This window comes from Etheostoma cragini, chromosome 6 (genome assembly GCF_013103735.1).
Source record: "Etheostoma cragini isolate CJK2018 chromosome 6, CSU_Ecrag_1.0, whole genome shotgun sequence".
Lineage (NCBI taxonomy): Eukaryota > Metazoa > Chordata > Actinopteri > Perciformes > Percidae > Etheostoma > Etheostoma cragini.
In genome coordinates, this window is record NC_048412.1 from 18,153,696 (window position 1) to 18,168,468 (window position 14,773).

General features: G+C 39.4%; 3 protein-coding genes across 4 annotated transcripts; 1 reads left to right on the plus strand and 2 right to left on the minus strand.

The window, feature by feature from the left end:
- The first annotated feature begins 1,592 nt into the window (after positions 1-1,592).
- Positions 1,593-4,548, plus strand: cdc42ep5 (CDC42 effector protein (Rho GTPase binding) 5). Its single transcript, XM_034874310.1, has 2 exons — positions 1,593-1,807; positions 2,708-4,548. Exon 2 carries the CDS (start codon positions 2,710-2,712, stop codon positions 3,610-3,612), a length of 903 nt encoding a protein of 300 aa, XP_034730201.1. The 5' UTR covers positions 1,593-1,807; positions 2,708-2,709; the 3' UTR covers positions 3,613-4,548.
- On the minus strand, positions 2,025-9,792 carry grwd1 (glutamate-rich WD repeat containing 1). 2 transcript variants are annotated; one of them, XM_034874255.1, is made up of 8 exons: positions 9,521-9,792; positions 9,244-9,361; positions 7,311-7,473; positions 6,987-7,197; positions 6,438-6,583; positions 5,798-5,989; positions 5,030-5,351; positions 2,025-2,095 (listed from the first exon to the last, which is right to left on the minus strand). In XM_034874255.1, exons 1-7 carry the CDS (start codon positions 9,741-9,743, stop codon positions 5,043-5,045), a joined length of 1,362 nt encoding a protein of 453 aa, XP_034730146.1. In that variant the 5' UTR covers positions 9,744-9,792; the 3' UTR covers positions 2,025-2,095; positions 5,030-5,042. The 2 variants fall into 2 exon arrangements, with proteins under 2 accessions (XP_034730146.1, XP_034730145.1); XM_034874254.1 differs by lacking the exon at positions 2,025-2,095 and having other exon boundaries at positions 4,742-5,351.
- Positions 9,793-10,694: 902 nt separating this feature from the next.
- zgc:174888 (uncharacterized protein LOC558116 homolog) lies at positions 10,695-14,481 on the minus strand. The gene is made up of 5 exons (XM_034874339.1): positions 13,922-14,481; positions 13,447-13,553; positions 12,921-12,992; positions 12,491-12,637; positions 10,695-12,367 (listed from the first exon to the last, which is right to left on the minus strand). Exons 1-5 carry the CDS (start codon positions 13,932-13,934, stop codon positions 12,014-12,016), a joined length of 693 nt encoding a protein of 230 aa, XP_034730230.1. The 5' UTR covers positions 13,935-14,481; the 3' UTR covers positions 10,695-12,013.
- Between the last annotated feature and the right edge of the window lie 292 nt (positions 14,482-14,773).

Consider the following 14,773-nt stretch of genomic DNA (forward strand, 5'->3'; position numbering starts at 1 on the left):
TGTGTGTGTGTGTGTGTGTGTGTGTGTGTGTGCCTATTACAGAGAGGGGAGTCACATCCTGTCAGTCTCTCCCACACTTAAACCCCCCAAACATTCAAGCCTTTTGGAAGTCTCTATGGAGTACAAATTGTGTCGTTAACTGTTTTGTAAACGTGCTGCAAAGCACTGAACCGCACTTTCTTACTTTTACTTTTTAAAGTAAAGTTTGTTTTGCATTTAGTGTAATTCCCAGCCAATGTGCCACAGTGAATGATATAATGTGCCTGCTGAATGAATAATATGTTCCCATTGTTGTCTTGTCGGCTACATCATCACACAAATATGTTGAGCATTTGTGACAAGATTTCACAAACAATGACTCAATAACCACGGCCGTTGTGTGAATACCTGGGGTTTGATAAGGCCTCTTGTTTTAACCCATGAGAGGAAACAGACTAGTAAAGACTCTCAAACAGTATTTCTACTCCACTCCTGTTGTTGATCCAAATTCACAGTAAGGAGTCCTTACTTATTGGTTGTATGAGTAAATATAGGTTGAAGAATACATGTAGCCTGATTTTTTTTTAAATATTACTTATGTCAAATTTAATATGTTTCTCAAGAAAGCAATGTTTAGATAGTTATGCTTTAACAGTTAAAAACGAACACATACATGTTAGGCTGTTCCAGTATTTTTAAACTCATGTAGGCTAGAGTTTAACCGCCGTAACCGCATTACGACTACTGTGTAGCCTGCTAAATACAAAGCTAATACAACTCATATAGTTGTGTGAGTGTTTTGTTTAGGCTATGGGCCTATATTTACCAATAAAAATCAATATTTTTCATGTTTTCAACAAATCCCATAAAAACAACATCAATTGATCCTATACTAACACAAACATTCTACGTTAAAAAAACACACAAACCCTTAATCAGTGTTGCACTGGGTGAACTGGTCTTTATACCATGAACATGGGTGTTGTAGTTTATTTGAGTCACTACCAAATGCTGTCCTGCTTGGCTTAGCTGTTTTTTGAAAATTAAAAGTTTTTGAGAAGAGAAGAATAGGCGTACGTGAACCAATGGGTTTGAGTTGTAACGGACGAGATGGAAGTTGGAAAATACTGAGATACCAATTAACAGGGCTGGTGTTTTCCAATGATTTGTTAACAATGATAAATATAATACATAGGCCTACACATATGCAGAATATTCCTAACCTTATCCTTTAAATAGAGCTTGCACAAAATATAACGGACAGGCTGAATAAAAAGAATAATGAAAAACCCAAATAGGCTAAAACTTAAAACAGTTTTGTTTATAGTGACAGGACTTCGACTCATGATCTAGTGGGCCTTTTTCTGTCCTGCTAAAACCCTTATTTTTCCATTTAAAAAAAACAATTAATTAAAGTTAACAAGTTAAAATGTAATATGCTTTGATAGGATGTGTATACACATAACCCTCATTCACAGAAAATCCCAGTGGTCTACATCCTGTTGCTTAATTAATAAATAAGGCTCACAATTCAGCCTAACCTTCAATAAAAAAGTGCTCTGTTCAGAAGCCGTCTCGTTCATATTTAACAACGTCTGGAAAAGTCGGCAGAACGACAACATAATCCAGCGCTCACCGATAACTGTCGCGTCACTTCCTTACCCCGTGCCCATCCCTTTGGAAAAAAGAAAAGAAAATTCACACAGGCAAACGACGGCGAGAAAAAGAGCGAGGGAAAAGTCGGGAGGGAAGCAAAAGTCAAAAAACCAGATGAAAAAGTCGGATACTGCGGAGCGAGCCAACCAAAGACCAGAATATTCTCTTTAAAGTAAGTTTTCCATACTTTAAATGTGTCGGTGGCGCTCACTCATTATTAATTGATTAGTTTTACATTGGTCCTACGTTCACTGCTTCATAAGTGTAACCCTCGCATGCTCTTCGTGTGAGTTATAGCCTACATAATTTATTAAACTAATACAATACCATTTACTTAAATTATTGGAAAGCCTAAAGGGTTGGGGTAGGCCTGTAAGCCCCCTCCCCTTCTAAAATCTAACACACACACACACACACACACACACACACACACACACACACACACACACACACACACACACTAAAAAGAATGATTTTTTCAAATGTAAATTCTGGTTTGCAATGTATGTTATTGATAAAGAAATTGTCATTAAGGTGGGTTAATATAATAATAAGCATGTATGGGGTATTAATGGCTTCAACTTACTGTAATCATTAATAACCTAAAATCTCTTTTTTATGCTGACATCTAAATGTAATGCCCACCAAAGTAGCACAACTCAATGGCTTTGGATTTTATAGATATTATTGATAGGTTATAGATTCAGCTTTTTTGCAGAAAAGTTAGTCATGTTTTTGTCCGCACACACCCTTGAGGGAAGAGAAAAGTATGTGCTAGCGTTGCATGAGTATGTTTGAAGTACATGTCTCAGCATGGCCTTGACAGCCACAGTGCCAAAATGCTCTTTGGTGTCCCACAATGTTGCACAACATAATGAAGTGAAGTTGACGTTGCACTGTATTCTCAGGAGGCTGGACTGGGGCTCCAGTAGTTCCAACTTCCTGCTAAATTTTTGTATTATGTATATCGCATTTCAGTGTTGCTGCTATTCACTCTCTGCTGTATCTAAATACGAATTCACCCTCCCCCTGATTTGCCTCCTCCTTTTCCTCTTCTTCAATCTGTCTACAGTCATGCCGTTGCACAAATCTACCCGGGCACCTCGCTTGGACCCTACCATGATCTCAGCCCCACTGGGCGACTTTCGCCACACTATGCACATTGGGAGGGGAGGCGATGCCTTTGGGGACACCTCCTTCCTGTCCACTCTTGGACCGAGCCCGGCCAGCCCTGACCCTGAGAGTCCGGGGATGATGCCGGCTGCTGACCCTCAGGTGGCAGTCAACCACAGTGATCTTTATTCAGATGCTCCAGAAAGCCCACAGAACAATGAGCTTCAGCACTCCGAGTCAGTGTTGTCATTTGACTTGGACCTGGATCTAGGCCCGTCTATGCTGGGGGATGTACTAGGGGTGATGGACGGTTTGGGGCTTGATTCCAATGAGGAGGATGCGTTCAATCCAAAAAGGGGCACATCCATGGTGGAAACAAAGCAGGGAAAAGGGGCCATGGAGATGACTGTGAACAAACAGAACGGGCTGAATGGAAATAACTTGGTTGGGTTGGACGGAAACCAGGTGGGAGACAGCAGGATACCAGATGGGAATGGGATCAAGCCAAAGGGGTTAAGACCAAAAGTGCGATTCAGCGACAAACGAGAAGAGATAATTCGTCAAGCATCTGAAGAGGAAGAGGGTCGAGGATTCAACTTCCAGGACGAGGATCAGCTGGCGTGTCATAGTCCAACAAGGGGTAAGATTGAGAGCGTAGTAAGTGGAGGTGAAACCGAGTTCACCAATCACAAAGTAGATTTGCCACCTAGTCCGGCCTCGTCAAATAGCTCAGAGTATGAAGGAGTCACCCTATTGGACAGGAGGCGGGTCGACAGCTGCCACTCAGAGACTGATTCAGAAGAAGAGGAGGAAGGACGAGGCTACACATTTGAAGATGAGTTTGATGATGAAATTGGTCTATAGGGGTTAGGTACTGTTTCCCCTAGAAAACAGATCTTTGCTGTCAAGTAAATCTAGTATACTGTATTTCCTAAACTCATGTCAGTTTCATTTTAATGGGAGGCTTAAACAGAATGCAAACTGGATTAAAAAAAAAAAAAGATGTACAATTCAACGACGTTGCTCAACTAGAAAAGACAGTTAATGTTTTATCTGTAAGGGTAGCAGATTTGTAATAGACTCGTTTTCATCAGAGAAATCAGTATGTCATTGAGGTTATTACAGTGAAAGGTTTGTAGCACTTTGATTTATTTCATTGACCTGGAAGCTTTGCTACTAAATTAATGATTCCTGCATTCATTTTTACTATTTCTTATATTTACCATGTGAAGAGCACACAACAGGTGTTTTTCTGCTTTATGTTATAGTGCCTTAAAGAGAGCTGTATGCTTACGCTATTGTACCATGTGCTATATCAATGTCTTAATTATTTCTCATATTGCATGTTTATTACAATGTCAAGATCTCTTGAGGTTTAATGCATTTGATGAGCTTTAGAAATGATTCTCAGAGACATTGTCAGAAAATAAAGTCATCCTATGAATTATTTACTGTGAATTTGTCACATTCCCAATCTGACAGTGGGAGTTTCTCTGTTTTCAAAATGCAGTTATTCGGTATGTTTTCAAGTTACCAAAGCTTTCCTTTAAGCTGTGTGTCTGGACTAATAATACTGCAATGCTAAGACAATCGTGGGTTTTAAAGGTCAGTTGTATATCAGGAGAAGTGGTGTATTTTTGCACGTTTCGTTTGCTTGTATTTTGAAAAGATATTTCAGAATGCTGTAAAAAGGAGAAGTCATTTTGTTCATAAAAATGCTGGTTTAAACACATTTGTTATCCTGTGGTTTGATAAGGATTAGAGTGAAGAAAATAAAAAACAGTTGGGGTTTTGAAATATAATAGTCAGACTCTGCTTGTATTTTCTTTGGGAAATTACTCCTGGTTGGAACAGAGATGTAAACCCTTTTTGTATAGACGCTTCCTGAAATTAAGTACTTATTGGCTATGCTACTTTATAAAAAAAAAAAAAAAAAAAAAAAACAGTAAACCAGTCTCTCTTCAAAACCAATAATTCATGAAAACAACCTAAGAACAGTTTAACATTTTATTTTAAGCATGCAATAGGGAATGCCTAAAATAGTTTATACATCTGTAAAACATACAGACTGAAAGTCCAATAGTAAAGATTGCACCATACGGTGCCTATGTTGGCCAATAAATGTCAAAGTAGAATTATTACCTACAAAGTTGAGTTATGTACATTATTACAAGCGACTTAATGATGAAACATTACAGTTTACTGGTCATTACACATTAAATGTGTACTAATCATGTAAAATGCAAAAACAGGTTTCTCTCTCAAACAGACAGACACACACACACACACACACACTACACAGATATTGTCCTGAACACGTTAAATCCTGACAGAGCCGTGGAGATCATCACACCAGGTATCTGTGGGTGCCAGTGGATCTCCTTGATCTCCGACTGACCCTGGTGCAGGAACAGTAGTTGAGGGGGTAAGTCCTTTACCCCCTCCACCCTGGCACCCACATCACACGACTCCACAGACAGATCCCACTGGCTGACGACGTCATCTGCTCCTGAGGCAGCGAACACACTCGAGTCCCCCGGGCTCCACTCCACGGACGTGATGGGCGCGCTATGCTGCTTGAAGTTCGCCACAGACTGCCCAGTCTACAGGTACAATAAGAAGTGTGACGGCTGTTCATCATGTAAAATATTAGGCTACAAAAGTATCAATCCTTACATAAAGACTGATTTATCTGTATATTTTCTGCTTTTTTTCTAGCTTCTTGTATTAGGAGGAAGGTTATCGCAGACATACTATTGTGTAACAGGTAAAAGATGGAAGAAATGTTATGAGTTAGGTGGGGCAAACTGTGAAGGTGATTGAGTATCTGATGGTGTAATAATAGGAGCAGTTTGTCTTGTAGCAATAATGAGGGCTTACTTTGTTGTGATGACACTCACTGATCAAACAGTGAGATATTCCCTCTGAGCCATACACTAACAAGTAATACTTCAGCAGTACAATATACAACTGAATAATCTGTTGAGTTGAATGATTACTAATAAAAGTTACGAATTTTACATATACAAATTAAACTGTCAGGTTTTACCTTAAACTGTCGAAGGTCCCATACTTTCAGAAGTCCATCGTCCCCTCCTGACAGGATAAATGGTTCGCTCCTGTTCCAGCTGATCACATTGATGTCTGAAGAGTGAGCTTCATTAGCTGAAAGCATTGAATTGGGCGGGGCACGCATATCCCAGATCCGAATTGACTGATCCACTGAACAGGATGCAAAAACCTGTGACAAGGAAGACCGTTCAGTTAGTACAGATACTGATAGACGTGTACCTTCAGATCAAATATATACAAAACAAGATTTATTTGGTCTTCCCAACTAAAGAACTCCACTGTATTTGCAAAAACATGTTTGTTCTGTGTTTTTAAGTGAGTGAAGTTTGAGCTTTCCATGTTTATATTTTGTGTTTAATGCTGTTTGCAAACCTTGCTACATTGAGAAATGAACACCAGTTAGGTTGCACAAGAGCCCGACAGTGAACACCCATAGAAGCAAAAATGTAACCACCCTGGTGAGGCTGTGAAATCCACATACCACAAACTAGTTTGGGGACTTGTTAAATTGCACATTTAAGTATGCGTTTCTTAGTTACAATGCTGTGATGGCACATAGTTACAGTGTTAACAGGTGGTGTTTAAGTCAACATTGTTTAATTTGACGTCGAACATACTGTAGCTTCAGTGGGAGACCACTGCAGATCCTCCACAGACTTGCTGTGGGAGCTGAAAGGTCGTTGGTCAATCTGCCATGAAGTCCCTCCCTCTCGTGGCTCCCACACATGGATGTTCTTTTTGCAGTCTCCACTGACAAGACGACCTGTTAATACAGTACAAACACAACACTTTCATCTTTTGCTTGACAGACACACACATCTATGCGATTACGCTTCACATCATCCAATCAGATTTTTTACAGCTGTGCTAAATATCTATCTATATATTTAAGGGGACACCTAATAAAGTTAAGGTTCAAACATTTGATTCCCATCCTAGAAGGTCATGCCAGCTCTTTATTTCATTTTACTTGTCAGTCAAACACCTCCTACACTCCTGTTGGGGTTCCTCTCTTGAGCCCATTATAAAGTCAACTAGGTGCACTAGGGACACATTGACACTTATACGTAGTATACAAAGCATGGTGGTCACCCAAGGTTCATTTTAACGGGTCAGCAAGCTTATAATGTACGCGAGTAGTTTGCCTTGGTAAGAGAGACACGTACCAGGTACTGTAGGTGACCAATCAACAGCAAAGCCTTCTGACATGTGTCCTGAGAAGCTGAAGAGGGGTGTGGCTTCCTTCTGCTGTTTGATGAAAGTTGCCATAGCAGCAGAACTCTGTACGGCTCCTAGCTGGGGTTGGAGGTCAAATATTTCTACCTGTCCCTTCTCTGACCAGACAGCAGCCAATGACTGCTCTCCACGTCGGGTCACCTGGAAATTCAGAAGCAAAAATCTGTAATTAGGAACTTTGGACAAGTAAAGTTTCTGATAACGGAGACATAATGGCTTCATTCATGTCTGCCTAAAAATGACACACAACCTACTCTAACTCTGTTAATCCCTCCATAGTGAGGCATCATGGCCAGTTCCATCTGTGGCTTTTTATCTTCATCCTCCTCATCGTCATCACTTTCTTCATCGCTGCTTTCTTCCCCCTCTTTGTCTTTTGCTGTTCCATGAAGGTTATGCATGCGTATGACGAGAAGTCTGCCAGAGAGTAAAAGGATGCACTTAAGAGGATGGAGATGACAAATTACCTGACAGTCTCATTACATTGTTTCAGAGTATGCCGAAGACAGCCAACTACTTAAGAAATATGTGTATCATCTGTATTAAAGTTTCAATTTTAATGAACATAATATAAAGAAAATGTTTAACTGACCTTTTAAAAAAGGAAAATTCCTAACTCTTTCAATATCATGTGAATAAATGTCGAAACAGAACTGAAACTGTGCAAAACAAAACAAAAACTCAACTGAACTATAAAAACTGCCATGTTGCATACACTTCCAAAACAATACGCTGTTTAAACTTGTATATTTGGTCATCTGGAACAGTTCTAAATAATAACCCAAAAATGGGAAAGGTATAAGAGTGTTGGATTTCCAGTTAATCTACTATTAAAACAACTAAGCGTATCGTTACAAATGTTAAAGATTTCCAATTACAGTGTTTTTATACAAATATGCGTTAGCCGTATCTTTAACCCTGAGGAGTTAAAGAACAATCTACAACCAGTTAAATAATATTTAAAATGAAAAACGGTAAGTGAACACTAGTTATCAAAAGCCATCTAGAATAACCAATTTCAGCCATTTCATACTTCTATATCACTATATTCCAGAGTCACTTTTGTGTGCAGGATGCGTGTAATGGAGTATTTTGTAGCATGGCAGTATTGCTACTTGCTAAATGCGTTGCACACCAGCACAGTTAATTTAGCCTCATCAGGTGAAGGTGGACACAGCTAATCTGGTTATTAATGCAAGGTCACCAGACTTCAGCTGTGTCCAAAGTCCACACTATACAAACATTTGTTTGTAGTTGGTTTGCGCTGGAAAAGCAACAAAATAAAAGTATACTTAAACCAGAATTCATACAAAAATAAATAAACATGACTTGAGGGGAAGTTTATTTTTCTGAAAGTGCCGGCATATCCAATTTTAAACTTGATAGTATAATAGTAATATATGGAAGTACTTAAGAAAACACTAATACTGTATCTACTGTAAACCTGTGTGTATTTTTATGATTTACACTGTCAACATTATTTTGGCATTTTCCATATTTTGGATTTGCTCCTTGCTGCTATCCTACCCTTTTATATATTTGCATTTTTCCCCCAGGGAAAGAAGTTTTGTCTTATCCTTATCATCCACTTCATATGACATGAACAGAACATTAATACCGTTTTGACAGAATTCAATTCATCTCCCATAAAAATGAAAGAAATACAAATTTTACATGCACAATTTCAGACCTGACGTTTTCCCTTTATGTTCCCCTACATAAACATTTGGACTCAAATTAACTTATTATTCTTGGATATTTATGTCTTAGTTTCTTTTAGACAGTATGGTGTTTTCAATGTCTAAAGACATCTTTTTGGCACATTCACAAAGTTTCTTCCAAATATTATTTTGTGTTGATCTTAAAAACTTGTTTCTCTCTTGAGAAACATTGTTGTTAACAATGTCAAATTAGTTAAATGTGTGCGTTTATAAATGTGTTAATTGAGATGCTTTATTTATATTTAATTTTGTTTGTGTGTGTGTGCTGTTTTTCTGATACCATAAACAATATTAAGTTAAGCTGGTTAATACTTCTCCCCTGTTACCAATATTGATACCGTCTTCTTGGTGAAGCAACACTGTCATTACAATCTCAAAAGCCATGGTGCTTTGATCTAAATTCAATTAATGTCAGGTTAAAAAAAAAACAGCAATAACCTGGAAACACACGCAGTGAAGTTTGTACCTGTTGCTCAGAGCTGTGTCCGCCTGTGTGCCCGCACAAAGCAGCATGGAGAGAGGAAACTGCTCCCTGCTCTCGCCATCTCCATCTCTCAGGATGTCGAAGCTCAGACATGGAGCACCTGAACACAAACACCAATTAATACCGCAGGTCCCCATGCCCGTTTGTAGTGCGTCTCTTTGTAGTTTGTTTTCGTCCCTATGTTTTATTTTTTGTCACTTTGCAGTCTTATCATGTTTCTATATAGACCTTTTTAGTCTACTGGCGGGCTGCAACTTGCCTGTTTGACACTCGTGGTACATGCGGTACGCAGACCGGTCCATCTCCAGCTCCTCTCCGGGCTTAAGCGGCTCTATCCCGGGCACATATACCTTTTTCTCCCCTTCCCCGGCCGTTCCTTCCTCCGCCATATCTACGCCTTCATCATCATCGCTGCCAGCGTCGTCCATCTCCTCCATCTCGACTCCTTCCTCGGCAAACGTGTCTTCATCGGGCGCAGACATCTTGGCAGGGGCAGACTTTGCTTACTTCCGGTATGTTGAGAGGCCACGTGGTTTAAACACCCTGCACTGTCACCCCTCCCCTGCTGCCTCCCTCCCCACACCCGCGCTCTCTCCCTGATCTCTCTCCCCCCCCCCCATTTACGGGAATTCAGCTGGCCCCTTTCGCTGCTGCCAGGAACAATCAGACTTGAAAATATTTGTCTCGGAAATTGCCCAAACTACGATGCTTAAAATGTTGATCCGGCCTGATATTGTAGGTGGAAATTTAGATTCGCATTCCCCTCTGCCCGGGTAACTTTTAAAAATTCGGATGAATCATTCCCACATTTTGGGGTCATGTGGCCTACTGATCTGTTCTCTTAATACATCCATTGCACTAACCCGGGACAGGATCTACACATGCTCTGAGTGAGTCAGATTACCTATTTCAAGTAAATGCAACATGTGAGCAACCTGCAGCTGCATGGCTGGTACTTACACTTGGTTCAGTAGCCCCTATCATATTAAAGAAAGAGAAAACAATTTGGCAACAGCATAGTTAAAGCGAAAAGTGTAAAAAATGAATTTCCCCAATGAGGGATTCATAAACTAGTTTAATTTGCATTCTTCTCAAGTATGTGGCCTAGTTGGAAATATGCAATTTGTCTACTGTCCAGAATAAAACAATTTGCCTTTGGCTAGTTTTTGATTTCCGATTGGTTTTCAAGTGGAGTCTTCTTGCACTAGCCTATAACTCTTTGCAGTCTGAACCATCCAAGATAAATTCAATACATTCTGTGGAAAAATGGTCAACAAAAACTCGGGGTGCGAGCCAAAAGTCTGTTCCTACAGTGTCCAATGCTACATACCTCTGTGTTTTAAGGATTATGAAACGACAAGGAGAATCATGTGACGACAATGGCGCACATTACATGCGTGGGTGTGTACAAGCATGGGCATGTGCAAGCACCAAATGGTGAACTTTTTATTTCTAGTTAATACCTCTACAGAAGTCTGAACATCTCTCGAGTCCTGTTGGATCCAGAGCGCATTCCTCCCTCATCTGCAACTCGTCTCTCAGTTTTTTATCAGAATTGCAATAAAGCATTTGCACACTGGGAATGACTGTTTAAAAGAGCCGGCAGTAGCCCAATAAGCTCACATGTGGAGTCTTAACGCAAACTTTGTGTCATGTTGTTGGACTGCAAAATCATAAACACAAGCTCATCCCTTTAAGCAGAATGGACAACAATATAAATATCTAGTGTTCTTACTGACAAACAGATATTTTACTTAAGCAAAAGTAGCAATACCACAATGCAAAAATACTGTTAAAAGTAGCCTAAAGTCTGCATTCAAAATTATAGTGACGTAAAAGTATGCCAGCATTGTTTGTAAATATATAATGCAGAACAATGATATGTGGTTATTAAGCTATTATAATTCTGTTAGTATTGTTGATGCATTAATGTGTCAGCAATTTACTGTTGTAGTTGTTGAAGTTAATTTTCCAATTTATAAACTGTTTTGTCATTTAATTTCTAACAATGAATAAAATCTAAGTAACCATCAACTACATCTGTCAGATAAATGTAGTGGTGTGAAAAGTAGAATATTTCCCTCTGAAATGTAGTGGAGTAGAGGTTATAAGTAGCATAAAAATGTAAAGTATGTACAAGTACCTCAAAATTGTACGATACTTGATTAAATGTACCTGGTTACTTTCCATCACTGATGACAAACAGCAAAGACCACAATAAATATAGCTTACAATTCTTGGGATATTATATCAAAAACTAATATATATATATATATATATATATATATATATATATATATATATATATATATATATATATATATATATATATATATATATATAAATGTCTTTAATTTACAAATATGTACAAAAGTAAAAGCCCATTGACCTTAATATCTTACATTTACACAACATTCATTGTAAACGGTGATGAATTCCACATCAATAGACGATGGCTTATGTGCATTGGCTTGCTCAGTATTTATCTCTGGTTAGCACAAAAAGCATAGCTAGCTGGAGCTTGTGACTTACTCTAGAGAGGATGGCTATACGTTTATATCTGTAATATCAGTTGTTACAGAGAAATGTGAACTAACTTTGGACATTAAATGCAACCTGTGCATGTCACTTCATTATAAAAAAGCTTGCTGCATTGAAACACAAAGACACAAATATAAGAAAACAAACATTCAGTGCCAGGAAATGTCTTGCATTTTGTGTGCATCATCGAAAAAAGATCCTTTTTTAGTAACTAAGGCAACAACCACCAGTAGAGTCTGAATAGCAAGGGGCTCCAAACAGAAGCAGAATATAATAACGATGGAGGACCACCATTGGATGGAGGCTTTGTAATGTCTATCATCTTGTCAGACTGTCCTTCTTCCTCACTGCTAATAGCTCGGGTGGTCAAGAGTCTGGCCCTTGATGGCCCATAGTCCTTCCTCTCAACAGTGGGGGGCAAAGTGGGCAGGGTGCATGTTTCAATCGAAGGTAAGCACCCAACTTCGAGCCATCGTGTGAAAAGTTCTGACGTAAGCTTGAGGAGTTCTTCAGGAGAGGAAGATAATGTGGAGAATTGGGCCAGGTCCGTCTCCTCTTGGAACCTCTGAGACAAGGAAACAAGGAACAGATGAAGATTTCCAACAAAAGGAGAAGAAAAAAGAGGAGCTTTCAAAGGCACATTTACTGGATCTTTAGTAGCACAACTCTTATTAATTTACCTCCCTACCTCTGTATTTTTGTTCTTTTTTATAATTTTATCCAGTGTCTGCTTCAGATCGAGGATAAAGGAGTGATTTAGGTGCTCATCCCAGAGGTTACCGAGAAGCACATGCCAGGACTTCCGTAGAACTACTGCAGCAGGGAACACACAACACTGCAGAGAAAAGGTAGAGCAACAACCCCAAAGTTAGGTTTAGTGTGCAAAACACGTGACATATCACCGCAAGAACCACATCAATTGCTCCATTACAAGCGAAGGCTGAGGCCACATTGTACAACAGTCCTTTTTACAAGGCCTGTTATATAAAAATCTAATAACTATCCTATTAAAGAAACCAAATAGATGATGTTGTAAACACCTGAAAGACTGTAACATGCACAACCCATTTATTGCACATCAAACCCCACTTCCTCTTTTTTTCTAATAAGCAACTCACCGGATCAGTGTCACAGAGCATGCTTTTTGTGTAGCGGTGCACTACATAGTAATCTTTAGGAAATACTGTCCGCTGGAAGGGAAAACAAAAGCATAGAAAAACATGAGAATACACCCACCGATGATGAAATGAGTTAGCATTTATTAAATGATTACCATACCGAAATTAATCGACGGAGTTTGACAGAACGATATATTGATGTAGAAAACAACATAACTAACCACTGACATAAAACTACACACTCCCTTTGTAGAGCTACGCATGCCAGTCATAAACACTGTTTGTCTTCTGAAAACTTTACAACTCATCAGATAACAAGGAAGAGCTGAATATGTTCATTCATTTGAGTGAGAGCTTTACCTTTGACCACCTCTATTGACCAACTGACTGAAGACAGTCAATCCAAGTAATTCTGTTCTTTAAAACATAGTTATAGCACTTGGAAATGTAATTCCTACAGAGAGGACTTTTCAGAAAACACCAGAGGGATTACATAAAATAAACAAAATCAAAGTTTTTAACTTACAAATCCAGTCGGATTAGAGTCTATAGTCGTTTTAATGTTTGTCACACCATCCAGGTCAAAGTCACATCCACCACATTGGACAGTCAACAGTGATAGCAACAGCAAAACTGTTGAAAACATGAGTAGGAAGAAGAAGAAGAGAGACAAAACACGCTCAGATAGTTGCTGGAAACTTTCTGTGGCGTTGTAGCTTGTTCAAACAGCATACCCACTAAAAAGCATTACATCATTTCCTGCCTCAATTAGCTATTTCTGCAGAAAACATGAAACATGGCCTGTTGTTACAACAGTTCTAATTGAATTAAGACACTGGAAATGCTATAACAATACAACGTGACACAATAAATCCGTTCTGATTCACTCATTACTATGTAACATAATAACCATTTCCAAGTATTCCACCATTTTCCTACAGACATTAAAATAAAGAAATTTTGCAAAAAGCCCTGACGTGCAGTTAATGTTTGTTTCTCACCTGGCAGTGACATCCTTTTATCTTTCAAAGAATGGACACTTCTCCATTTCTCTTGTTGACAGCAATCACTCTGCAGATGGGTTTCTGTGTCAGTCTGTGAAAGGCAAAGTTTCCACTTCTGTGTTTTCTTGAGGTCTTTGATACAGAGTGTGCTGCTGTGTCTTCTTCACCGTTTGATATTTAGTCTTCTGGTTGACATCCCTTATACATTCCTTCCTTTTGAGTCCTTTTGGTACTTTCCAATAAATGCCTCATTTATCCTCTCACGCCATCCTCCTCTCTCACTTTGGATTTTTCCCACTTAAGCCTGAGTGGCTGCAGCCTTTTCCTATGAAAGCTTTTGTTTGTTCTTTTACTATATCTCTTTCCCTTTCTCCCTCTCACTACTGACCTAGAATCTTCCTAACAGCCTAATTTGAACCCCTCCTCTCTCCCTCGAAACTGGTTAATGGATAAAGCGGGAGAGACACTGGCCTCCTCTTCTCTATCTCTCCCTCTGGTCACTCTGTGTATCCTCACTGTGCTCAAAGTGAAAGTGCTCTGCTGGATTGCTTGTCTGCTCCCTTTAAGTCTCGGCCCCTCCCACCGCCACACGTTTTACCTCACTATTGACTGCCCCGGCCCCCTCCCCCCTGCTCCCCACATTCCCTGCCACCCACCCTCTTACCCCCAACCTCCCCCCTCCAAACCAGACCCAAGGAGGCTTAGTCATGCAATTGGAGCGTATGTTTTTCATTTGGACTCTCCCCCACACCTCTGTGCCTGTGGATCCCCTGTTTTTTTATCTTTCAGTCAGTGTGCAATATTATAGTGTCTAATCATCACATGATCTGCTATTTAAAAAAAATAAAT

Coding starts and splice junctions, on each gene's coding strand:
- cdc42ep5 (XM_034874310.1), top strand. CDS start 2,710: ATGCCGTTGCACAAATCTACCCGGGCACCTCGCTTGGACCCTACCATG.
- grwd1 (XM_034874255.1), bottom strand. CDS start 9,743: ATGTCTGCGCCCGATGAAGACACGTTTGCCGAGGAAGGAGTCGAGATG. Junction 9,362..9,520: donor GTACCACGAGTGTCAAACAG/GCAAGTTGCAGC, acceptor GTTTGTGTTCAG/GTGCTCCATGTCTGAGCTTC. Junction 6,584..6,986: donor TTGGTCACCTACAGTACCTG/GTACGTGTCTCT, acceptor CTGTATTAACAG/GTCGTCTTGTCAGTGGAGAC.
- zgc:174888 (XM_034874339.1), bottom strand. Junction 12,638..12,920: donor TGCTCTGTGACACTGATCCG/GTGAGTTGCTTA, acceptor TTTTCTCTGCAG/TGTTGTGTGTTCCCTGCTGC. Junction 12,368..12,490: donor AAAAGAACAAAAATACAGAG/GTAGGGAGGTAA, acceptor TCCTTGTCTCAG/AGGTTCCAAGAGGAGACGGA.